Source organism: Lepidochelys kempii, chromosome 4 (assembly GCF_965140285.1).
Source record: "Lepidochelys kempii isolate rLepKem1 chromosome 4, rLepKem1.hap1, whole genome shotgun sequence".
Taxonomy (NCBI): Eukaryota; Metazoa; Chordata; order Testudines; family Cheloniidae; genus Lepidochelys; species Lepidochelys kempii.
In genome coordinates, this window is record NC_136383.1 from 137,427,468 (window position 1) to 137,454,107 (window position 26,640).

Consider the following 26,640-nt stretch of genomic DNA (forward strand, 5'->3'; position numbering starts at 1 on the left):
GTACAGCAGGAGGGCCCAAGTGCCCAAATCAGATTGGGCGCCTTTTTGGGGGTTTGTACAGCACCTCTCCTGGTCAGAGACGGCTCTTGCCTCAAAGAGCCTGCGATCTGGATGAAAGTGACTCAGTGAGTGAGTGTGGCAAATGAGGACAAGTGAATGCCAACAGGAAGGTGTGTTAGGTAAGCGAGCCGTGTGTGTGGTTTGCAGGGTTTTGTAACAGAGCCAAACGAGGAACTAGTGTTGCTAGACCTTGCTGGCCCCATCTCAGTTTGACACTTAAATAATTTCTAGTGTTGTCATGTTCAGGATCTAAAATCATGAGCCGCCAAAATATTAGGGTCTTACAGAGCCTTCTAGGGAAAGGGTGTGGTGAACCGGATATGTGCTGTCACCTGTCACTTTCCTCTTGGATTGATAGTGGAAGCTTTTCCAGATTTCCCCTATGTCCAGCCAGGTACGTCCCCGTGGTCCAATCCCTGTCAAGGTACATGGATTTCCAGTGGCAAGGATAGGGATTTTGCATGCTGGAGAGCCCAGTATCAAGTGTGTACATAATGCCTGTGATTAAATATTTGATGGGAAATGTTTTCTTTAGCCTTTATTCCTCCTCTGACCCCCAGAAGCAATAATTTATAGCTGGCTACACCTATGAATGGTTGGTCTCAGATAAACACCTTTGCTTCCCGGGGAGCATCGTGAAGAGAACACAACCTACAGGCAGATTTCTAGGAAGCTAGCATAACCATCTCCTGTTCCAGTACCAAGCTGGTTTGAATTGGGGTGATTGGGCTGCCGGTGTCTAGTTAGAAAGACCAGTACAATATTTTAAAAGGCACTGAAGTCAAGGATGCTCAGCCTGACCCAGCTGATATTTTTTCTGGATTCTTGCTGTGCAGCTCTTAACTGAGAGCTAAAAATATTTGGGGGATAATGGAGGTAAAGCTTTAGCTGAATTGGTGCCCATGTGGTGAAGAGAGTGTGTTGTTCAGGGATTAGATCTAGGGACTGAGAGCCAAGTCTCCTGGGTTCTTTTCCCAACTTTGCCACAGATTTGTTGCAGGACTGGGCACTTGGCCTCTCTGTGCCTTATTATCCCAATTTTGCAGGTGGGGTAAATCTGGGGGTGGGAAGGATGTGAGATCCATTAACTTTGGTAATAGCTTTGAGATCCTTGGACTGAAAAGTGCTATACTGGTTATTGCTCTTCCTAGTTTTGTGAGAACAGCTCTCGGGCATAGCATGGCTTTATTGAGACATATGCTTTTAGAGTCCAGCACTGTCACAGTTACTGTGAAAGGATTTTAGCTCAGTTCAGTTCTGAAGCTTTTAAAAGTCTTTTAGTCTGGGTGTTTCATTTACTGCTCTGGGAGGGCAGGCACAAAAATTTAACATCAGGGAAATAGGAAGATTTTTTTTTCTCTCCACATGACAGATTTTTTTGTTTGTTTGTTTTTGTTCTTTAAATTCAAACAGGAGCAGAAAATAATTGAATCCCCACCCCACCTCAGAGGCTGTAGGAGGAGTTTCAGGTTCTTGGGTTCTCTGGCAAATGCCTATCCTTCTATCACCTTACGTTCCGGGGGGTGGGAAATGCCTGTTTGGATTATGATGTTGACAGGAGTGGTCGTCATACAAGTTCCCCCCTTCCCCCCGTCAAAAACAGGTATTGAGCAGAATTTCTAGAATGGGAGCTCAGCTCCTCCCTTCCCATATTTAAAGAGGTGTGGCTGAGAGTGGCAGCTGTAGAAGGAGCTGGTGGTCAGGACTCTTGGGTTCTAGCCCTGTGTATGGTGCTGACTCGATGCATTTTACTGGTCAGTTAACCTCTGTGTCTGTCCCCTGTGAAAGGGGGACGAAAATACAATGTGTTCCAATCCTGCCAATTTGCAATGTGCTTTAAGTGCAAGGTGATGGTGTTAATGTCCTCCTGGTGTCAGGGCTGCAAAAGCCCTGTTTCCCATAGGGGAGGGAGAAGTTTCCTCTGGCAAGTGAAGGGACCTGCACAATGCAGCACTATTTAAAAAAAAAAAAAAAAGTTTTAACCTTTCTGGTTGTGAAGTATTTTTTTCCGAATGTGAGTAGAAACCTGCACTTATGCAGTGTCACCTCCCTGAGCCTGCAGCCTTGGCTGCCCCTCAGGTCTTTGCCAGCTGCCCCAGAGTGAAATTAACATCACTCTGGTCACTTTCACTGATGCTGTACAGAACTGGTAGGCAGAAGCCATGCTCTCAAGGATCGTGTCCGTTTCATGCTGCTGGTGGAGTGGAGTGGTGCATCAGTGGAGGTAGGCGTGGTAACTGATCACAGGGGTGGAGCATCTGAATAATGGAGACAGGAGGTGGGGGTAGAATAGCGTAGCCCTAGAGGGGGTCACTTCTCCTTTTCAGCATCCACAACTTCATATGAAAGAGCCTCCAAGCAGTGTCTATGAATCATAGAATATCAGGGTTGGAAGGGACCTCAGGAGGTCGTCTAGTCCAACCCCCTGCTCAAAGCAGGACCAGTCCCCAACTATGGAGAGCACTGTAGCAGAAAAATCAACTCCCACTGAATACTTACAGCCCTGTTCTTCAGAACTCTCTACAAACATTCATTTACTAACCCCCAGCAGCCCTGTGGGATAGGCAAGTATTATCACAGTGTTACACATGGGAAATGTGGGGCACAGAGTGGCAAAGTGACATGGACAAGATCACAGGGGTCGCTGGTGTCAGAGCTAGGGTTAGAACTTGGGAGTTCCTGGTTCCCAGCTCTTTGATCAGATCTCTGACTGCACAGTGCTCTGTTATGCATGGGCCGTACTCAAACTCCCAGCCAGGGCTACTCTTCTGACAGGAGAGGGAAGCATGGGGCCAGCTGCCAGCAAGGGAGAGAAATGGAATGTATGTGGGAGAGGTGAGGAGACTGACAAAAGTGAAAGCAAGATCAAGTCAGTTAAACTCCTCTAGATGTAAAAGCAGTGGAGACAATTTTGCAGCATTGTAAATGCTGTCCATCAGAGGCGTGGTGCCAAAGAAGTCCTCGAACCTTCCCTAGGGAATGGGAACGTTGGGTGTTGGGCTCTGCTGAGCAGGGTGGAAGTGTAGCTCTGATCCTAATACATCAAACATCACTTATGTTTTCAGGACCGCTCCTTGACCTCAGTAATAAAATGAAGAAGGGGTTTTTTTTTGTTTTTTTTTAAACTAAAGTGGGAGTTTACTTTCCATTGAGGCAATGCAGAGCACGCACTCCCCCTAGTGTAAAGTTTCTTTATTTCAGAGGAGTAAAACAGAAGCAGGAATTCTGCTTTCTGGAGGATTTCTAAAGACTGTGACCATTTCTAAAAAGCTTGTACCTTGGACTAGAGAACAGCCAGCAAAGGTGAGAGCTGCCCCTGCTGATCAAAGACACGGCAGGCTAAGGGAGTGCCAAGTATTAGAGCGTCAGACGCGTGTATGATCTCCAGTATTGTGTGTGTGTGTGTGTGTGGGTAACCCCCTTTGAATGCCAGGGGTTCTGTGTGTATCTCGAAGGGAGTACAGTTGGTCCCAGATCCTGCAGAAATGTGACATTTCAGTGTTCTTAAATCTGTTGAAATTGGCTTTGCTTCCCCCCCCCCCCCCCAGCCTCTTGGGCCACAGCGAGAAATGCTGTTCTGGAGTGGATCCCTTCATAGTTATGTCGATGAGAGCTGGAAGGATGCCCTGCGTACTGGGGACAGTTCACAGTCTTATTTTCAGGGTGGGAAGGATTTTGGCTTTAGCGCTAAAGACTGGGGTGGCCAAGCGTAAGGTGACTAGGTCAGGAGGCTGAACAGTGGCTGGAAGGGTGTACATAGCTATGCTTCCAGTAACTCCTGTTCTTCCAGCAGAAATATAGTTCTCTCAATCTACAGGGAGAAATGTACAGGTTTTTGTAGCTAATGGCAGAGGGTTGCACACTTTGCTGCTCATGTTGACCAAGCTCTGTGCCTTGTTCAACCTTTTAAGTGTAAATGTAGGTCGGGGTGGAGGTAGGGCTGGCCAGAGTGTGAGGGGCTGACTGGGGACAAGAGCCCGGGAGGGTGGGGCCGCTGCATTGGGGGCGGTGAGGGTTGATTTTGGAGCCACCTGGCTGGAATGGGGAGGAGGGCCTTGTGTGGGTATGCCGCTCACCCTCCATGCTTGTAAGCTGCTGCCTCTGATGTGTAGACAGCAGCCATAGGGCTCCAGAGAGCTTCCTCTGCCGGCATCACAAAATGGGCAGTTTATGATGGGCTTAATTTCAGGCTCTTTTAGTTTCTTCCAAAATCAGCAGGGGTCTGCCTGGTGCTCCCTTGAACGTTCTCCGACGTTCTACCATTGCTCGGATGTGGTTTTCTGAAGTTGTCGCGTTACAGACGTATGACTGGAGAAATGCCGTCAAGGTGAACGTAGGGCCTTGCTTTGCTTGGCCAAAAAATACCGAAACCAATTCAGAGCTAGCACTGCAGGTGCAATGCTGCATACCCTGGGCCAGGGATTGCTGGTGTATTTAGCCGTGGAGAATTGTAGAGCTGGAAGGTCAAGAGAAATATCCAGATGTGCTTTACAACCCCCTGAGCGAAGGTGGATTGGAGGCAGGACAAGACAAACAAGACAGTGGCTCTGTGGACCCAGGGGATGGGCTTGTGGTTAAAGCTGTAGCCCCAGAACTCTGGAGAGCGGGGTTCTCTTCCTGGCCTTTCCACGGGCTTTCTGTGGGATAATCTTGGGCCTCCACCACTTGGTTCCTTTGTGGGGTCTCTTACTCTGTGCCAAGGGGAGGTAAAATGGTCCCAAATCTGAATTCTCTGCTCACACCCTGGTGGTGTTTTTACATTTGCTGTGCACAGATGTGAATGGCAACATAAGGTGCCAGGCAGTGGGGAATTTGAGTCATCTGTCTGAGGTTCTCATCTGTAAAGCAGGGGTGATGAGGATGATGCTTCCTTACTGCACAGCAGTGTTACCAGCATAAACCTGTTAGACGCTTGCATGTTTCAGTACTGAGTACCACAGAAGGCTTGTGAATAATTCAGTAAAATGGCTCCCTGATGTAATGCCGTTGTCTTCCATGGAGTTTGGCCCATTATATCCTACCTGTAGCAGCATTCTGTCTTCCACCCAAGGACGATTAATGCTCCATCCGTGAAAGATGGTTGCAGTGGACCCTGGAACAATACAGAATGTGCCCGAAGTTTGGTTTCAGTGTCAAGTTTATGTTGGGCCATATTCATCAATCTTAGTGAAGGTTCATGGGCTGGGACTGCCTTATGGCTTGGGACACAAACCACGTGTGTGAAATTCAGAGGCTTTATCTGTCCCAGTGAGTCCTTAGTTTCATTGTAAAGAAATCTGGTCTTGATTTTCAACACTGCACCTGGATAGCTTTCTATTCTTTCAGATTAAAAAATAAGTAATGTGGGGGGGGAAGGGGGGAGATGCTGATAGTGGAAGGCTCATTTAAGTTTCACCAGAACTGCATTTCTTTGACTGCTCTCATTGTCTAGTGTGGATCGTAGCTGGAGCTGCCGTTAAGAGGAAGAATAGACAGATCCTTTCCTCCATCAATAGAATTGATGGGGTCATATAAAAATGAATTCATGTTACGCTCCTGTTCCAGGGACACAGACAACTTGAAATGCAGTCCACTATGCAAAAGTAACATAATTTCAGGCCCTGCACTTTTCCCCAAACTCTGCCCCTTGCCTCAAAATGACTTTTTTTTTGTTTTTGTTTTTGTTTTTTTAAGGAAAACAGTTTCTCTTTTGGTCATAGTAGGACAAATCCACAAACAGCAGGTGAAACTGACTAGCCAGAAGGTAAAATGGGTCAAACACAAAGTAAAGGGTGGGTGGGGGAGGCTGTTATTTTTTCAGTCTAAGTGGCATGATATATATGTAACAATAATGCCCCCCCAAAAAATTCAGAGATTCATTTAGCTGGGATTGGTCCTGCTTTGAGCAGGGCGTTGGTCTAGATGACCTCCTGAGGTCTCTTCCAACCCTAATCTGCTATGATAAAGTCTTTAAGTTGTCTTGGCTGTGTTCCTCCCAAAGCAGCTCTGCTGAGGTTGGTAAGGCCGGCATTTTGGCCTTTGCTGCTGCTTTCCCCCATTCCATCTAAACTTTTATGTATAGCTCTGGTTTTGAAAACATGCATCCATGCTGCGTTCGTTTCCTATTCTGGAACTCTCCCGGCGTACATTGCACCGGCTGGCTTTGGGCAATAACCTGCCAGTACCAGATCAGCCTAGAGGCGTACGATGACTGAAATTTACTAAGGAAGCGAGCTTAGTTTACAGCCTTCATGGAGAAGTTTATAAATCACAAAAAAAGGGAGCAGGGGAAGAGAGAATTTCGATGGGAAATTTATTTTAAAATACCTTGATGGCACGAGAAGTCAAGTGGTGCCTATAAGCTCCAGTGAAGTTATGCAGCCTCATGTTCTTATGTAAACTGTCTCTGTGAGAGAAGGCTGAAGGGGGATGGAAGAGAAGGTGCTTTTTACATTTCCTCCTAGCTGAACTTTAGCTACACACAGAGAGATGCTTGCTTAGTGGCTACTGTGACTAGTGAAGGCCCAATCCTGTGACATCAGTGAGAACAAGACTAGGCTGTATATAGAATAAACAGTGGCTTTCAATCTTTTTTTTCATTTGCAGACCCCTAAAATATTTCAATTGGAGGTGCAGACCCCTTTGGAAATCTTAGGTATAGTCCACGGACCCCCATTGCTCCACGGACCACAGGTTGAAAACCACTGGGCTAGAGACTGACAGTATAATACGGGTTTTTGACTTTTTCTTCCCCCTCCACAAACTTTGATTTGCCCAAGTCATTGACATCAATATTTCACTTGTGGCTGATCACCCTAAAATCTGATTTTTTTTACTGTGTGGCTCTTCCCCAGAATGGTAGTTCGCTGCATCATTCTGCCCCATAGGAGGTCTGGTACTCCTGCTATTTGAGTTGCTCTGCTCTGAGCACAAAGGTGGTGGGTAATTGTCTATAGCCAGGTCAGGTGCTGCCCATTCAGCCCTCCCAGGGAATGCAGGAGGCCATATGAGAATGCAGCGTTCCAACCAGGAAGTAACCGAGAAACCTCCGTCTGAAGAACACATGGTAAGACAAGTGGCTGATTGCTGAAGGGACCCTGCATTGGTGCGTGAGACTCTGGTCTTTATGCCATCTTCATCTGACCGTTGCCATTTGCCTTTGCCACTATGCAGCCCGCTTGCTGAATGCAGGCCCTAGAATTGGCTGCTTAGTTACTGTCTCAGCTGATCCCTTAGCTTTTAGAAGCGGGGGGGGGGGGGGGGGGAGGAGGAATGGATCTCAAAGTAATCCCTCCTCCGTGACCACTTTACCTTACAGCTGCTCAAGCAAGAGGAGGGTTCTCTGGGAGGCACCAGACTTGCCAAGAGCCCAGCATTTGTGGTTTCTTCTCTCTGACAAGGGCTGGTAGCTGAAAGCAGAGCAGGTAGCTACATGTTTTCCCCTCCACTCAGAGATTAGCAATGCCATTGGCTCCTGCAAGGGCACCCACCCGAGGACCCTGAATTCGGGTCTTATGAGGAGAACCTAATGCCCAAAGGTCTGTGCAAGAATCAGGGCCTAAGTGTGCTGAAGCAGCCCCTGCTCTAGAGACCCTGTCACCATCTTCAGTTCGTTTGTGTGAAGTGAGTGTGCCAAGCAATAGGAAGGAGGCTGGGAAGATAGCGGGATGATCACACAATTATGCAGGCTGGGGATGGGCACAGCGTTAGGTACCAGATCACTGACCCCTTTTAAAAAAATGATCTTTTTGGAAAGTCCTCATTGACTCAGCTCCTGTGCCAAACAAGTGACCGTGACGGCTTATGATTTGTATACTATTTGTTTGATTCCCCTCGTCTTTATAGTCTGTCCCCAACCACCCCTCTACCTGCTGTCAGGGGAGGATCCTTGCAGGAGCCAGAGAGCACAAACCGCACTGATTGGCTGTAGGGCATATGATCTGAAATCTGGGGCAGGGAACTTGCCACCAGAGCGTGTTGGTTACCTCTCTGTTCTCACCGCTCAAGAGTCTGGAGCTGCTGGGAGGGTGCTGCCCCCTGGTGCTGCTGGAAATGAGGGGCTTTTGGGATAAATGTGTCCCCAAAGCCCTAGACTCTGTAGGGAGTACTGGGCAAGGAGATTCAGCTATCCCCCTTGTGCTTCTGACTGCTGAGTCTTGGAGGAGAGGGTTTGAGGGCAAGGATTGCCTTGTGATTGAAGTACTGGCTGGGAATGGGAATTCCTGGCTGCACCAGGGTCTCCCGTGTGACCTCATGCAAGTCTGTTAAGTTCTGTGTCTCAGCCCAGGGGTAATCCTGCTGATCTGCTGCCCAGGGCCTCATGCGGCTCCACTCCAGAGGTTTGTGAAATGGGTTGAGTTGAGCTGGCAACACTCCAGAAAGGAGGAGGATGATAGCCTCTGACCCGTTGTAAAGGTGGGGAAGGATCTGCATCTCCATTGGTACAGCCAGGGAAACTGAGTTGCGGGTGGGGGGGGGAGGTTAATGGCCTGTTTCTTGGTGGTGCTGAGATCCCTTCAGCTTCCGTTGAGTGGGACAAGGGATAGCTCATTGCCTCGGAGACACGGAATGGGAGTGGCTTGCCCAAAGATCACACAGGGAACCAGCGGCAGAGGTAGGAACAGAACCCAGCTCTCCTAACTCCCAGCCCAGTGCCCTGGCCACATGCTGCCCCCTGCTGTTTGTTTGTTTTCTCTTCAGCTATAACTGCAGTTCCTGTGCTGACTTCAGTGTTCAGGGGGCTCTGTGGGAGGAGGGGAAAGGGAGGATTTTGAGAGCCTCTCTCTGCTGACCTAATGTGAAACCAAGCACACGACCAGACTCTGGAGTAAGTCACTAAGGGCTGGGCTTGCAACCCTGACTCACGTGAGTCAGCCTTACTCATTCCAGGAGCCCTCCTGAATTCAGTGGGACTACTCGCATGGGTAGAATTGGAAAATTGGCATCCAGAACAAGTTATCAATCAATGAACAGGGAGTTTGGGCCACAGGTGCTGAAATGGGGCTCCTCTCCAGTTCTGTGTTCCTCCAAGGTCATTTGGTTCAGCGCAGTAGGAATTCTGTATGTTGTAAAGAAACAGGGTGGGGGGGAGCACAAGAGCTGCCTTAAAACAAGGGGTTCCCTTTCCTTTATACCAGTGCATGCACTATCCATGCATCTCTGTCTTAATCATTGCTCTGCTTAACAGGAAGGAATGTGTGATCCCTGCAGCACTGCACAGCTTTGACCATAAGTGTTTGTGGGGTGGGTGGGGTGGGGTGGGGTGAATATACTTAAGCGCTGTCATAGTATTAACCAGGAGGACTATTTTGTCTTCCCTCCACAGCCTGGAAGTGTCTCCTAAGGTAGAAACCAGCTCAGATGCACCTTCTCACTTTTCCCCTTGTTCCCCTGTCCAATGTCCTCCTGCTGGTATAGTCCATCCTGCTCGCATGCTAAGCACTAACCTTTTAACTGCTACTGAAGAAAGCCAGTTTGGATGCCTGTCCCCTACCAACCCATTCCTCCACTCCTTGCACAGCAACCCTTTCTTTGAGGACCTCCTTGCTGACCAGGTACTAAACTCTCCTTCCCCTACTCACTTTTTCTCTAGTTTCCAGTCTGGGTCGCATGCTACCAAAGAGGTCGTTGGGCACCTTTATTCCTCTGAGGATTACAGTCCCTCTGCCTCCCTAGGACTTCACAAACCACAGCAGGAGTCTTCAACCCAAAGCGCTGGTGCCCCTATTCCAGAAGCCACTCCCACATCCCAAGGACTCAGCCCTCCTCGAGAACAGACTCCTGCTACTCCTTCCGTCTTTGACTGGGATGACACCTTTGATGCCTTTGCGACGAGTAGACTCAAACCAGAAACTCGGGAGGAAAGCCTTTTGAATTCTGTAGTTATGGAGGACGTGGCCTACATCGATGATCCAAGTCCAACAGGAAGCCCAGCTGAACTGGTTCATGAAAACCAGACTGAGAAAGCTAAGACTGAGCCACAAGGTGCTGATGAAGTGTCTCTAGGCCCAGGGTCCTGGGCAGATGTCACAATCTTAAAAGAAATGGAGGCAAATGTACTGAAAACAGTGCAGGAAGCTACACGGAAAGAAGATGGTGTGTTGGGTCATTTGGGCTCTCTGTTGGAGAGTGAGAAAACTAGCACCTCTCAAGCCTGGTCTGCATTGGGAGCTTCAGGGAAGGAGGATGCAGCAGCAGCATTGACTACTCAAAATAGTGCTAGAGAGAAATGGGACAGCGAAACTGTGCGCGTAGAAAAACTGACTGTAGCATACAGTGAGGAGGAGCCCAATAGTGCAGGGGAAGATGAATGGACGACCACGGCCACAGAAACAATTGGCGGTCTATGGGAAAGTGACCAAACCGTCGCCGAGAAGGAACACGAGATTCAGGAGAGCATGTTCAGGCCACGTCCACCTTCCGACGAGGGCATCCTCGAAGAGGAAAGCAGCCCTGTGAATGCCCCCGGCCTATTGACCAAAAGCAACTTAGTCTTGGAGAAACCCAGTGAGGCACTTCCTCAGAATAAGGCTGCCCTGTCACTGTTGGGGTCAAAAGTGGAAGCGGCGGAGAAGCCATCAGCTGTAGTCGACATCGGTGACGGTCAGGATTCTAGTAACACAGAGGGGATGATTGATATAAAGCCACCAGGAGGTGGGCTTCAGATTAGTGCACAATTGGAGGCAGATGAAGCCAGCATGAAACTCGGTTCTGACTTTCACGAGAGACAGATCCCCTCTGCTGTATGGACTGAGACCCCAGAGAGGGAGGAGGAGAGCAGTGGGGCAGCTGGTTTGGAGATAACCATGGGGGCACCGCCGCCAAAGCCTCCGAGATGGTTCACACCCTGGGATTTCAGAGAGGAAGATGATGAGGCCAATTTGGACACACAGATGAGCCAGCAAGGCAACGAATATCAGTGTGAAAATGAGGAGGGCCCAAAGGTGGCAGTTCAGCCGCAATATACCCATGTAAGCAGAGAGAATGTTTCCCCAGTGGCTCCCAGCCCACCTGTGTTGGGAGCAGCGATAATTGAAGCAAAAGCAAGGCGCATCCCTTCGGTTGCTGGAGATGCTGATTCTGCCACAGAGGACTGGGTGGCTAATTTGAAGGCAAGAGCTAATGAGTTCACAAAACGGGACACCTCTTCTGGGGAAAACCTGCTAGAGATAAATGAGGAGACTGGGGCTGAGCAGTTCGAGACTTGCCCTTCGAAATTCTCTCTAGACAGATTAGGCCTGTCAGATGCTGAAGAAGACTCAAACAAATTGGAAATGGTAAAGCCAAGTTTCCACTCCCAGTCACAACAGCTCACCGAGCGACGCTCCGGTGCCGGGTGGGGCTTGTCGGAGACTGCACCGGCGTTCCCAGAGAGGAACGAAATACTCCCTGAGCAGCTGATTCCTTCAAAGCCCGATACTCCCAGAGATCCAGAATCCAGCCAATCGGTGCTGTTCTGCACAGCTGTGGAGGAGCAGCGGCCCGCTACGCAATACCCAAGCCCCAGCCCAGCTGACCAGCTTGAAAGGTTAGCTCTGCAAGAGCATCCCTCGCAGCCAAGGCCTAAATCGGGGAAGGGAGATAACCAGGGACATCTTGGCAAAGCACCAGCCCAGCCAGCTGAACGGGAGCCTCAAACCCCAGAAGCGTTAGAGAGCCTGACCTGCGTGTCAGAGCAGGGTAGCTATTCAGCTGACAGGCCCGAGCCATTGTCGAGTCAGCGGCTTAGCTGGTCAGTGGATCAAGTGATAGACTTCAAAAAGGCTGAATTCTGGAGGCCAGTTAGCGGGGAGGAGAGCAGAGAGCAGGCTGACACTTCAACCCTGGGCAACCCTTTCACCCCCAGAGTCAGCCCCTCGTCCCCAAACAATCCCTTTGTGGAAAAGCCACCAGATGTGCTCCCAATTCAGGCCACGTCACCCGAAATGCCTGGTCAGGGAGGCTTAAACGTCAAAGACCTTCACAAGGAAGCTGCTCCCCATGGCTTCCAGCCCGCTAACCTCCCTGGGGACCCGTTAGTTGAGCTTCCTTTCTTGCATGGCAACCAGCCCTTGGCCTTCTCCACACCTTCTCTTGTGGCCGCGACTAACCCCCAGCAGTTCAATTTCCCTTCCCCCATCATGTGCCCTACAACTGGTGGGGTGCCTGCGGTGACCAGCCGGGCAGCAGCCCAGTCCTCCTGCCCTTTGCTGCAGACCAGTGGCATGAAAGTCTCAACGCTCACGGTTTTGCCCAAGGAGACACAGCCGGCTGAGAAGCCCTCTTTCCATCAGACAAGCAGGTGAGCACTCCGGGGAAGGTGAAGGGTGTGTCCTCGAGGGAAAATAGCCCCCTTCCTCCCTTCCACTGTTGGGCCTTTCGGTAGCACCTGCAGATAGAACGTCTGTTGGCCAAAGTTGTCAAGTAATCCATGCAGCAAAGGAAACTGCCTCAGCCTGCCTTTGTTCTCCTACCCCGTCCCCCAGATCTTTACCCACTTCCAAAGTGAAGCGTGCTAATCCCATTTTCAGATAAAACCCTGTAGGCCCCCGAGAGTTCCATTGGATCGGCTCAAATCCTTAGCTCTGTCGGACCAGAGTTCTCCGCGGCCGCCCTGTGCCTGCCGAGAGCTAGCGGTGTAACCATTGCCCAGATAGGCCCCGGCTGAAACCTGAGCCCCCGCAGAACTGTAAAGGCTGTTGCCACTCAATGTATTGCACTAACTTCAGCTCCCCACGGACTTTCCCTTCCCCTCCGTGCACTGCTCTTGCAAAATGCGTACCTTCGTATATGTGTCCGGCAAGGGGGAGTCCCCAAACTTCTGCCCATTAACGCCCTCACGAAACGCTTCATGGCATGTTGGCAGCTGTTTCTTCCTCCATTCATTCAGCTTTTGGTTGGTTTGTTTTTTTTTTTGTAGGGGCTTTCAGGTACTAAAATTCTCTTCTCTCCATAGTTAAAGCGTAACTGGAGCCGAGGCCAGCCTCCTCTGAGGAATCCTGGTGGTAGACAGGCAAACAGAATTTGGCCCTGAAATATTTGGGGGTGTGGGGAGTATCGAGGGAAGGCCTAGTCCAGTCCTAACCACTGGTCAGAGTTTTGTAACTTGTAGAAACCGAGGGAGATTCTGGAGGTAAAGGTGTGTTCTGTGGCTGATCCTGTTTTCCTGGCACACCATTGTGCGGCCTGACTGGGAGAAGAAGGGAATGTTATAGGGATCTGTCTTTACTCATCGCATGTCAAGGACCAAAATTCTGCTCCCAGGTTTGAGGTGACTATTGATTTCAGGGGGAACTGCGAGGACCTATCTGAGAGCTGTCTTAGGCCCTGATGGATCGTCTTACTTCTGCTACACCTGGGAAAACATAGTTCTAAGGGGCTGGTAGGGATTTCAACAGTCAGAATCCTTTTCCATCTCATGATGGGTGCAGTAGAATCCCCTTTTCCTTTTAGGCCCTGTACTGTAGTCCTTTCACATGCAAAGCTCTCCTTGACTTCAGTGGGAGTTCTGCATGCTAAATGACCTCAGGATCAGTCCAGTATTTTTCCATTTAATGGCTCCACGTTGGCCAGAGCCTTGGATCGTGCTGTCCTTAACTGAATTATTCATCCTCTAACTGGTAACCCGGCTCAAAACCTGCAGGTAAAAAAATCATTGTGTATAGATAAGTGCTACTGTGCTTCATGGAAAGAGATGTATCCTGGAAATCCGAAGAGGGTAATGCTAGGTAACAGGCAGTGTGTGGTCCCATCAGACTCTTTGTGTACAACACACACCAATTGGTTAGTCGCCATCTTCAAACTGACTGTATAGATAATCCAGGGCAGGTCTCATCTGTGGGAAGAAGGATTGGTTTCTGGTCGAGGCCCAGGACTGGGATCCGGGAGATCTGGATTCTGTTCTCATCTCTACCACTGATTCCTTCAATAGTATGAAGTTGGGCAAGTGACTTAAGCTCTAGATTCTTCAGTTTCTCCATCTGTAAAATGGGGATACTTGCCTCATGGGGCTGTTGTGAGGCATAACTCATTAATATTTGTAAAGTTCTTTGAGCTCCCCAGGTAAACGATGTTCACAGACTCATAGATACTAAGGTCAGAAGGGACCATTATGATCATCTCATCTGACCTCCTGCACAATGCAGGCCACAGAATCTCACCCACCCACTCCTGCAATAAACCTCTCACCTATAGTCTGAGCTATTGAAGTCCTCAAATCATGGTTTAAAGACTTCAAGGTGCAGAGAATCGTCCAGCAAGTGACCCGTGTCCCATGCTACAGAGGAAGGCAAACAACCTCCAGGGCCTCCTCCAATCTGCCCTGGAGGAAAATTCCTTCCCTACCCCAAATATGGCGATCAGCTGAACCCTGAGCATGTGGGCAAGATTCACCAGCCAGATACCTAGGAAAGAATTCTCTGTAGTAACTCAGATCCCACCCCATCTAACATCCCATCACAGGCCATTGGGCCTATTTACCATGAATAGTTAAAGATCAATTAATTGCCAAAATCATGTTATCCCATCATACCATCTCCTCCATAAACTTATCGAGTTTAATCGTGAAGCCAGATAGGTCTTTTGCCCCCACTGCTTCCCTTGGAAGGCTATTCCAGAACTTCACTCCTCTGATGGTTAAAAACCTTTGTCTAATTTCAAGTCTAAACTTCCTGACGGACAGTTTATATCCATTTGTTCTTGAGTCCACTTTGGTACTGAGCTTAAATAATTCCTCTCCCTCTCCGGTATTTATCCCTCTGGTATATTTATAGAGAGCAATCATATCTCCCCTCAACTTTCTTTTGGGTAGGCTAAACAAGCCAAGCTCTTTGAGTCTCCTTTCATAAGACAGGTTTTCCATTCCTCGGATCATCCTAGTAGCCCTTCTCTGTGCCTGTTCAAGTTTGAATTCATCCTTCTTAAACATGGGAGACCAGAACTGCACACAGTATTCCAGATGAGGTCTTACTAGTGCTTTGTATAACGGTACTAACACCTCCTTGTCTCTACTGGAAATACCTCGCCTGATGCATCCCAAGACCACATTAGCTTTTTTCACAGCCATATCCCATTGGCGGCTCATAGTCCTCCTGTGGTCAGCCAATACTCCAAGGTCCTTCTCCTCCTCCGTTACTTCTAATTGATGCGTCCCCAGCTTATAACTTAAATTCTTATTAATCCCTAAATGCATGACCTTACACTTCTCACTATTAAATTTCATCCTATTACTATTACTCCAGTTTACAAGGTCATCCAGATCCTCTTGTATGATATCCCGGTCCTTCTCTAAATTGGCAATACCTCCCAGCTTTGTATCATCCACAGACTTTATTAGCACACTCCCACTTTTTGTGCCAAGGTCAGTAATAAAAAGATTAAATAAGATTGGTCCCAAAACCGATCCCCGAGGAACTCCACTGGTAACCTCCCTCCAGTCTGATAGTTCACCTTTCAGTGTTACCCGCTGTAGTCTCCCTTTTAACCAATTCCTTACCACCTTTCAATTTTCATACTGATCCCCATCTTTTCCAATTTAACTAATCATTCCCCATGTGGCACCGTATCAGGCGCCTTACTGAAATCTAGGTAAATTAGATCCAATGCATTTCCTTTGTCTAAAAAATCTCCTTCTTTGAGAAAGTAACAGATCAGGTTTGTTTGGCACGATCTACCTGTTGTAAAACCATGTTGTATTTTGTCCCATTTACCATTGACCTCAATGTCCTTAACTACTTCCTCCTTCAAAATTTTTTCCAAGACCTTGCATACTACAGATGTCAAACTAACAGGCCTGTAGTTACCCGGATCACTTTTTTTTCCTTTCTTAAAAATAGGAACTATGTTAGCAATTCTCCAGTCATATGGTACAACCCCTGAGTTTACAGATTCATTAAAATTTCTTGCTAATGGGCTTGCAATTTCGGGTGCCAATTCCTTTAATGTTCTTGGATGAAGATTATCTGGGCCCCCCGATTTAGTCCCATTAAGCTGTTTGAGTTTCGCTTCTACCTCAGATATGGTAGTATCTACCTCCATATCCTCATTCCCATTTGTCATGCTACCATTATCCCTAAGAATCTCATTAGCCTTATTAAAGACTGAGGCAAAGTATTTGTTTAGATATTGGGCCATGCCTAGATTATCCTCAACCTCCACTCCATCGTCAGTGTTTAGCGGTCCCACTTCTTCTTTCTTTGTTTTCTTCTTATTTATATGGCTATAGAACCTTTTACTATTGGTTTTAATTCCCTTTGCAAGGTCCAACTCTACATGGCTTTTGACCTTTCTCACTTTATCTCTACATGTTCTGACCTCAATAAAGTAGCTTTCCTTGCTGATCCCTCCCATCTTCCACTCCCTGTATGCTTTCTGCTTTTTCTTAATCACCTCTCTGAGATGCTTGCTCATCCAGCTTGGTCTACAGCTCCTGCTTATGAATTTTTTCCCCTTTCTTGGGATGCAGGCTTCTGCAGCTTTGACTTGAAGTAATCCCAGGCCTCCTCTGCCTTTAGATCCATAAATTCTTCAGTTCAATCCACTTCCCTAACTGATTTCCTTAATTTTTGAAAGTTAGCCCTTTTGAAATCAGAAACCCTAGTCACAGATCTATTTTTGTTTATCCTTCCATTTAGTTTGAACTGAATTAGCTCATGATCGGTTGAACCAAGGCTGTCCTCTACAACCATTTCTTCTATGAGGTCCTCACTGCTCACCAAAACCAAATCTAAAATGGCATCCCCTCTTATCGGTTCAGCAACTACTTGGTGAAGGAATCCATCAGCTATCGCATCTAGGAACATCTGAGCCCTATTATTATTACTAGCACTCGTCCTCCAGTCTATCTCTGGGAAGTTAGTCTCCCATGATCACACAATTTCCATTAGTATTTACTTCATTAAAAATGTTAAAGAGGGCTCTATCCATATCCAGATTGGATCCCGGCCGCCTATAGCGCACCCCAAGCACTATCCCAGGGGAGGCTCTAGTAGTTTTCTTCCCCAATGTGATTTTTGCCCAGACGGACTCCGTCTTATCCGTTCCATCGCTTCTTATTTCTTTACATTCTACCTCATCCTTGATCGACAGTGCTACTCCGCCACCTTTGCCTTTATTTCTGTCTTTCCTAAACAGCACCGACCCTTCAACACCCGTACTCCAGTCATGACGACTGTGCCACCAGGTCTCTGTTCTCCCTAGAATATCTGGTTTCACTTCCTGCACCAGTAGCTCTAGCTCCTCCATTTTGTCACCCGGGCTCCTCGCAGTAGTGTACAAAGATCTTCATTTTTGCTGTTTGGCCCCACTCACATTCTGCACCCGATTAGGCACGGACATTCTACCGCGAGTGTGACCTATTAGACTGGTATCCACACTGCCCTTCCTCCTTATTCCATTCTCCTACCCACGGCTGTATCCTTCTTACTTTGTTTTCTTCCCCCTCAATGCTAAAATCCGGCGTGGAGATTACCGGGACATCTCCCAACCATCTCCCACAAATTCCTAGTTTAAAGCTCTCTTAATCAGTTGTGCCAGCCTCCATCCTAGAAGTCTATTTCCTTCCCTACTCAGATGAAGTTCATCCCGAGAGAACTGTCCTCTGTCCATGAATGCCTCCCAGTGGCCATACATCCCAAACCCTCCTTATAGCACCACTGCCTGAGCCATCTGTTGATAGTCATAGTCTTGTCACTCCTTTGTTGCCCTTCTCTAGGAACAGGCAGAATCCCACTGAAGATTACCTGAGCCTCCATTTCCTTAAGCATCTTCCCCAGCCTGGCATAGTCTCCCTTGATATGTTCCAGTGAGAATCTACCAGTATCATTTGTTCCCACATGAAGGACAATCAGTGGATTCTTTCCCGCTCTCTTTAGGATCCTTTTCAACCTCAGGTCCACATCCCGTATCTTAGCTCCTGGAAGACAGCACACCCTTCTATTCTCTGGATCAGCTCTGGTTACAGGCCTGTCTGTTCTTCTCAGTACGGAGTCCCCGATCATGTAGACTGGCTTTTTCCTGGTGACAGTGCGATTCTCCGGTCTGTCCCCTGTTTCCTCTGGCTGCAAGTTCTTTCCATTCCTATTCTCCCTTTTAATCCTCTTCAACCCATCCTGTATCCTCCTGGGGCTCACATTTGGTGTAGTTTCCATTGACTCTTCCCCTTTTCCTATAGCACTAGCTGCTCTTCTCTTCTTCCTTGCCCTTTCACCTTCAGTGACCACCTGCTGAGCCCCTTCTTCATTTTCCAACTCTGCAAACCTGTTCTTGAGCTCTATTTCTCCTTCACTAGCCCGTCTTTTCCTCTGCCTGGTTCTCTTAGTCACATGCTTCCACTGTCCATTTTCTTCACCCAGCAGTCTCCCCTCAGAATTCTTCAGTCCTGCTTCCATCTGGAAGTCTGAGCTTTTCCCTTCAGCTGCCTCATGTCTTTGCTTCATAATCTGCTCGAACCCCCTTCGAAACTCAACCAGACTTTCCATCTACATCTCCAATCCTAGGATCTTCTCTTCCATCAGCTCTAGCAGACGGCACTTCATGCCGACAAAACTCTTTCCAGGTCCCCCCTCCAGGATCATGTACATACTGCAGCTTCCACATCCAGTCATCTTCATTGTGTCTTCCACTACAAGGGTCACTCCCACTGCTGCCTCTATAGCTGTCACAGCCTTCCCACCTACATCCTGTTCATCTTCTCCTCCAACAGAGCTCCCACTCCAACTCCCCTGTTTACAGCTCTGTTTGCTGGCTACTGCAGCTGTCTGATGTTGTAGAAGGACACACAATGTGACAAAGGAGGATCTTCAAATCTAGAGCAGGAACGAAAGATTTATTTGGGAAACAAGTCACCCGTCCAGCAGATAGAGAAATGTAGTGCTGGGGTCTGGGGCAGCTGTTCCAGGGAAGGCTGACTGGGGAGGGAGGGGGGCTGGAAATCATTGAGGAGGGGCTGGCTCTGGTGGAAAGAGAACTTCTCGCCAGGTTTCTGTTCTTGGGCTGCTTGTGTACAGCCCCACGGATAGACAGAGCGGGTCTCAGCCAGTCACAGCTGGAGTGGTGTCAGTCGGAATGGGAGAGACACATTTGGCTTAGGTCTGTAACTTCCACCCTCCAGGCTCTTCTGCGCCGGAGCCCGGAGAGTGTGAGGGTGTGGAGCGGGAGGGGGTGATCGAAGCCTCCTGGAGGTTCTGCTCACACGCCAGTTTGGAAGGGCGAATCGAAGATGGAGTCAGAAAATTCTGAGGAGGGCTCCGCTGAGATGAGCGGAGGCAGCTCGCCTCTCTGGGGCCAATTCTGTCGCCACCCTGCAGCCAGGGAGGGCTCTTGTCGTAAAACCAGAGTGGTTGGGGTGAGGCAGGACGTGGGGAGTCTCCTGCAGTGCATGCTGGAGAGGCCGCCCGTGCAGCGACTCCCTGCTGCTCTGCTCAGCGAGGGCTTGGAGCTGGAGGCAGTGGATGGACAACTGGAATGCATCCACAGGCCATGCCCTGCTGTGGAGTAGCCGCATGAGAGGCGTGGAGGTGGAGTTGCAGCCATGGAACAGGTCCGCTGCCATGGAAGCGGCCTGGGTAGGAAAACATTCCTACCACCCCCACCTCCTGCCCCTGGAGACACTCCCCCGTTCGCAGCAACCTGACTTCGCTAAGATGCTGAGTAAGTACGTGTGGGACTATTGTACTGTGGCACAAGCATGGGCAGGAAGGGGGCTGGAGGACAGTCCTCGGCAGACTTCCCCAACTACTTTCCACTAGTCCAGCCTCAAAGTGCCAGGAGCAGGACTCCTGCACCTTCCCCTTCCTCACCATAATGACAGCGATTCCAGCACTCAGTGTTTTGCTTGCCAGGTGATGGTGGGTCACAGTAGCAATGCTAGAGCTGTCAGCTGTCACTCTCTGCTTTAATATTCCACCTACGCAAACAGAAACAGATGCAAACCGGGCAGGTGGACAGCCGGTGAAGGGGGGAATAAGCACTTTGGTATCTGCCCTTACTGCTTCCAGGTCAGTTCACGCAAGGAAAACCAAGCTGGTGCAGGGGAAGATCTTCTGCCCAGAACATGGTGGGATGTTTTATGTTAGCTGTTCATGGTGGCTGCAACAGATCCGGGCCTGGTTTCATATAGGTTCAGAGATTTTAAAATATTGTTAGCTAATCTGACCTCCTGCGTAACACAGGCCATAAAATTTCACCTAGTAACTCTTGTATATAGACTGTCTCATGACAGAACCAGGCTGATCTGCAACTTACTCACTTGTAGGCAAAAATGTCCTACTCTGGATTTAATTTTCAGCAGCTGCTTAAGTCCGTCTTCCCTCCGTTACTGATCTAATTGCCTGTAAATTTGAGGTTTATATGAATTTGCCTAAAAGTTTGCACCCTAGATCTTAAACCCCAGAGCTAATTTTACGCTCCCATAAAACACTGCTAATGGAACTGAGTCAGAAAATAGCTTTTCCCATGTCATTGCAGGTCAGCTGCACCCACAGTTCAGAAAATTCACATGGGGAGCGGCGTTTCTCACAATACCTTTGATCTATCTGCTCCTTGGAGTGGCACAATATTGCTGAAAGGGAACCTAATTGGTGACGCCAGCAGATTGTGAGGCTAGAGCTGGGCGTTACTTAGGATTAACTGCCCAACAACGTTGTTAATGCAGAGTTAAGATTCCCCAGCACTGCTTTGTGTCCCACCAGAACAAGGAGGGTGGCTGAGCTGAAACCTCTGCAAACCAGGAAATACAAATGGTCTCCCCTGCAATGCCGCAACCGTAGCTCTGTCCCTTGGAGCTGGCAGCACCACGGGAACCACATTAACCATCTGGAAAACAAACTTGTAAGGAGAGGTGCAGTGATCATGTTAAGTATTCTTCTCCACTTCCCTGGCACGTTATACCTTCAAGCGTATTACAGACTAACAGGAACGATACCTAGGGAATCCAGTCGACATTGGCGTTCCTGGCTCCCAGGCCTGTTCTCAGACTCCTCTGGACTTTAAATAGCTATGTTAAAACTCCTGGATTTCCAACTAATTGTCTAGAAATACCTGTGGCCGTGACTGCATTGACTTGGCTTCTCACTGACAGCTGCTGCTTTCCTGTAGGAAATCTCTCTTTACCTGGTATGTGGCCCAGGAAGCATTGCTCAATAGATGAGGCAGGAGAAGCTGTAGTGAAGATTGACAACTAGGCCATCGCTCTATTCTTGTTAATGTTAAACCGCTGTGAAAGTCACGAAAACTGACCCTTTCAGGAGCCTCCAGGTGCTTATCAACTGAAATGTAAGCTCCAGGATACCTCTGTGATGGAGGTCATTAGGCATCCAGTTTGTCAGGGAAATTGAGGCACCGAGAGGCTGAGAGATTCGTCTGAAATTGCGTGATGAGTCAGTAGACAGAGCTTGGATTAGAACTGGAGACTGCTGACGCTAGTCTTGTGTTGTAACCACTAGACCACACTCTCTCCCTCTTGCTGGTATAACAAATGCCAACAGTATGGCAACTGCCACCTTGGAAAGATACGTAGGTTTTAAGGCCAGAAGGGACCATTCTGATCATCTAGTCAGACCTGTACTACAGAAGCCAGAGAACCTCAGCCAGTGCTTTCAGTTTGAGCTAGGGTGAATGTTCTAGAAAGACCTCGAGCCTTGAGTTAGACCCCAAGTGGTGGAGAACCCACCGCCTCCTGAGGTAAGTTGTTCCAATGGTTAATTACCCTCAGCGCTAAGTATATAAAAGCTCAGCAGTTTAACATACCAGCTGCCTCTTACGTGTGCCAAATGTGTCTGCCATTAATCTGCTGTGCTGATCAAATCCAGTGCAACTTTTTAAACAGTCCTTTGGGATTTCAGGGACAGGCCTGCAAAATGCGGTTTTTCTGTTCCGTTAGTCCCTCACGCAGTGTGTGCTGGAGGGAAAGTGCCTTGAGGCCGGCTCCCCGATCTTTTTTTATGTGTGTCCCCCACCTCCTGGGCCTTGCAAAGCCAGGAGCTGGATACTAGTCATAAGGTAACTTGGTATGGCAAATGCAGCCGCTGCTGTCTGTTCAAAGTAACTCTTTCCCCGCAGTCCTGGCTGCAGACAACTCTTCGGTTGATTGGGGGATACTGGACAGGAATGAGGCACTGCTGGAAAAATAAAAATACTTTTGCCAGCTTTTTTGGGGGGCGGAGGCGGGGGGAAGAATCTCCCAAAATTCCACAGCAGGCGAAGGCTATAATGCATCCCCTGCCTAGCAGGAGAACTAAGAAACTGCACGCAGCCTGAGCTGGGGGAGAAATGAACTTTCTTCTGACCATATCTGTGACAACTCTTGATCATCCCTTTGTGGTCCCAGCTTGCATCTAGAAGCTGTCCCCTCAGTGAGCTTGGGCCAGAGAAAGTACCTTCAATGTCTAAAATGTTCCTGTAGGCAGAGGAGCTGTGTCTTCTGGGGATACTCTTTTCTGCCAATCAGTCCCCATGTGAATCTCTTGTTAGGGGTTTCAACCCCTTCCTTTTCCCTTCCACTATGTTTTTCTCTCTTGGGCTGACTGGGCGAGTATTGTGCGCTCTCAGATGCTGAGTAGGAAGCCTTTGACCAGACTGATGGCCATGTGAGGGTACCATGGAATTTGGGACCAATTATGTTTAGGCCTGACTGCTCAGCTGTCTTGCCCTTGCCCTCCTAGCTGGAAGGCTTGCTCAGAGGGGGGTTGTAGTACGTGGGACTAAAATCTCCCACAGTGATCAGTAACCAGATAATGTGGAGCATCCCTGCTGGTCCACCAACAAGTTGGAATAGGAAGGAAGCTTCCAAAACTGACCAGGTAAGGGCCAAGGATGTTCTTTGTGTTGCATGAAGCTGGAATTCAGGAATGCAGAGTTTCTGATCCGTCCTCTCTCCATTCACAGCTTTTAGCTAGAGGAAGCTTCATAACTTGTTTGTGTTGTAAATGGCTTTGGGCTGAACCTGAGTTAACCTTTTCAAGGCACAAGTTTCAAGCCTGGTATCCCCTGTGCTTAGCTAGAAATTGAGGGGGAACGTGCTTTAGTGGGTAGCGCACAGGCCTGAAAATGAGGAGAGAAGAGGTTGTGGTCCCATTGACCTTGGCCAGTGCCGTTCTCTTCTGCGCAGCCATTGTGCCATCTGTAAATGCAGTGTGCTTGCCTGCCTCCCTGGAGTGTTGTGAGAACTGATGCATGCTTGCAAAGCGCTTTGCGTTCCTCTGATGGGTTACGTAATGTGTTAGCTTGCGTATGCATCAGCTATGGTTATAATTCTTCGCAGGGTAGCTGCTGCGTGTGTGGAGTAAAACTGCTTCACGGCATTTCGGTTTGTGTTTATTACTAAATGTCATGGCACAGATTTCACGTATAACCTGCACATCACCTCCTGTCTTCCCCATTAGGAGTTGGCAGCGCAGTTTGCCTTGGGACACTTCTCTGTCCATTGTTTTGTGGGGAGCCCAAACTTCAGCCCAAAGGACAAACGCCGCCTGGCTGAGGCCAGAAATGAACCTCCAGCCTTGCTTGTGACTGCAGGGGGAGGAGTGGGGCAGCAGCTGGTAGAAAAGCCGTTGCCCGCTCGTCTGTCAGGGAAGGTGCACGCAAATGCTGTGCTTGCGCCTATCGGTTTGGGTAATGTATTTTGGTGCAAATTCTGTGGTGCTCTTAGCCACCATGGCAAACTGCCAGGAGCCCATCTGGTGCAGTCCTACTGGCGTGGGTGCATGGGGCCAGGGGATTGTTGGGGCGTGCATGGTGTATCCTCGCTGTAATCCCTAAAGTGGGCAAGTCACGGAATCTTTTCCAGTATACTGCAGTATACTGTCTGAAATACACCAAGACAAATCAGACTTTTAGGGTTGTGTATGTTTACACCAGGGATGGGCAAACTTTTTGGCCCAAGGGACACATCTGGGTATGGAAATTGTAGGGCGGGCCATGAATGCTCACAAAATTGGGGGTTGGGGTGCGGGAGGGAGTGAGGATTAGGGCTGGGGGTGTGGGCTCTGGGATGGGACCAGAAATGGGGAGTTCAGGGTGCGAGAGGTGGCTCCAAGCTGGGGCAGAGGGTTGGGGTGCAGGGGGGAGGGCTTCAGCTGGGGGTGTGAGCTCTAGGGGGGGCTGGGGACTGAGAGGTTGGGGATGCAGAAGGGTGCTCTGGGCTGGGACTGAGGGGTTCGCAGGGCGGGAGGGGGATCAGGGCAGGGGGCTGGGGCATGAGAGGGTGTCAGGGGTGCAGGCTCCAGATGGCGCTTACCGGAAGCAGCAGCATGTACCCCCTCCAGCTCCTACACGGAGGTGTGCCAGTTCCTGGCCAATGGGAACTGTGGGGACAGCGCTTGGGGCAGGGGCAGTGTGCGGAACCCCCTGGCTGCCCCTATGCATAGGAGCCGGACGGGGGGGACATGCTGCTGCTTCCAGGAGCCGTGCAGAGCCATGGCATGCATGGAGTGGGGCAAGTCCCGACCCTGTTCCCCAGCTGGAACTCGAGGGCTGGATTAAAACATCTGAAGGGCCGAATGTGGCCCCTGGGTCGTAGTTTGCCCACCTCTGGTTTACACCCTAAAATAGGGCAGTTATGACTTGGTGGAGTCAGCAGATCTGCAAAGTTCTCATAGATGGGGAAATAGCCAATAGGCAGCCTACCAGCTGTGGGTCATTGTGGTACGTAACTCCCCAGCCAGTCAGTCGTGGCTCCAAACGCTATCCCAAGGGGGCCCAGACTTGGTCAACAAGGTCCTCAGCTGGGCAAAGAGCCCTGGGCCTCAGAGCTATGCCTAAGTTACCCAAAATGGAGCAGATTGAATCACTGTGTCACTGCAGGCCCCAGCATGTAATGCTGCGATCTTGGTTGGAGCAGCCCACGGAGACAGTGGGTGCCAGCAAGCAGTTGGGCCTGACTGCCTGTATCAGGAAGAATTGCATCCTGGGATTTGTAGTCTCCAGGGGTCCTATCTCTGTCTCAGAACTTTCGGGCTGCATTGCTCTGTGGGCCATTTCCTCCTCCCCCTCCCCTCCTCAAGAGCAGGTAAACATTCAGTGCGGTGCATGGTGGAGGATGCAGCTGTGTGGAACCCACTGACTGATGTACTGCTCCCTTCCCCCACTGGCAGAGAAACCAAAGGGCAGACGTGCTTCCCCGTCCCCCAGCTCTGTGTGGTGCTAACTCTCTGATTTCCTTGCTCCCTTTAGTCCTCATCCAGTGAAGCCCATAAGTGCTGCAGTGGCAGAGGTCTCCGGGGAGAAGAAGCAGCACAGGTCCACCTTGACCACTGCCCTGAGCAGCGGCCTGGAAAAGCTGAAGACTGTCACCACGAGTAGTGTCCAGCCAGTGACTCCTTCATCGCAGCTGGAGAAAATGGAGTCCAAAAAGCTAAAGGTAGGGTCACCACCACTGACCTATAGCGCATATTCTCCTCCCGCACGGATTTACGTCTCCTATTGATGCTTAGTTACAGTGGTGATTGAAGGCCTAGAAATACCTAGCAGAGATACCACTGTGTGTGAGAACCCCTTACACCACTGAATCAGCAGAACTGCAGATATTACCCCAGACTCCAGCCACCAGTCCCTGTTCTAAGCACTGGGCAGGACCCTGCTCTGATTAGGGATGGTGAGCATGTTATCTGCTCTTTCCTTTACTGTCTGGACTCTGATGTTTCCTTGTCTCTCTCCGGCTGAGCGGGGTTTCACAGTGCATGTTCAGCCGTACGGAACCAGCAGGGTAACAACAAGATACTGCAATTGCTGCACTGCCCCTGACTTTACAATCTCAGGGAAAATCTAAGGCCATGTCAACAGTGCAGCCGGGTGCGTCGCTCCCAGACCCGGTAGACAAACTCCTATTAGCTCCATTTGAACTAGCGTGCCAAGAACAGCAGCGTGGGGGGTGAGGCATTGGTGGTGGCTTGGGGTAGCCAGCTGAGTCCAAGCCCGCCTGACCCCCTCCGTCCGAGCTCAGGTGGCTAACCCGTGCCTTTGCCAGCGGCACAACGTCCACACTGCTGTTCTTAGTGCACTCGTGCAAGTCTCCCCATGCTGCATAGACATATCCCAAATGGTTCTGCCTGCTGGGGAGGGTGGGAAGTTTCTAATAAGGCAGTACTGGCTGGGTGCATTCAAAAGCCAGTGTGTGCTGACTGGCAAACCACAAAGTCTCTTGATAAGTTCATGGATGCTTTCATCTCCCTTTCCCATGGCTATTGCAATTCCTTGCTCTTTGCTTCCCCCAATTCCAGTTCTCCAGACTCTATTGTGTGTAAGTTGCTGTGTCAACGCAGGGGGCTGGACTTGGATGGCTTCTCGAGGCCCCCTCCAGCCCTACTTCTGTGATTCCCATGTACACAGAAATGCCACCACATCACTGTCACGCTCAAACACCCCCGCTGATGCTCCCTGTGCATCTCCGGATCCAGCCTGCAACCACCTGTCTTAAATTCTTCCACCCCCAGCTCGCAGATCTTGTCTGTGTCTACTCCCATGTGCTCATCTACCTGCAGTCTCCTCTCCATCCCTTCACTGCTTCCTCTGCAGCTCCTGCACTGTTCAGTCTCCATTACGCTTAGGGTCTCTGCTCTACACTGAATTTGTCCCCCTCTTACAGTGTAGCCCTATAACTGTACAGTGCTTTAGGATGCCACTTACACG

The 26,640-nt window shown here is 49.4% G+C and overlaps 1 protein-coding gene across 7 annotated transcripts in view; it reads left to right on the top strand.

Annotated features, from left to right (window-relative positions):
- RAB11FIP5 (RAB11 family interacting protein 5) overlaps positions 1-26,640 on the top strand; it is a 108,580-nt gene that overhangs the window by 76,947 nt on the left and 4,993 nt on the right. For 3 of the 7 annotated variants that reach the window (XM_073342998.2, XM_073343001.2, XM_073343000.2), the window contains exons 4-5: positions 9,632-12,319; positions 25,186-25,372. In XM_073342998.2, coding sequence (XP_073199099.1) covers positions 9,632-12,319; positions 25,186-25,372 — 2,875 coding nt within the window. Of the gene's footprint in view, positions 1-9,364; positions 9,384-9,631; positions 12,320-25,185; positions 25,373-26,640 lie in introns of those variants that run through there. The other 4 variants (XM_073343003.2, XM_073343002.2, XM_073343005.2 and 1 more) reach the window with 4 other exon arrangements.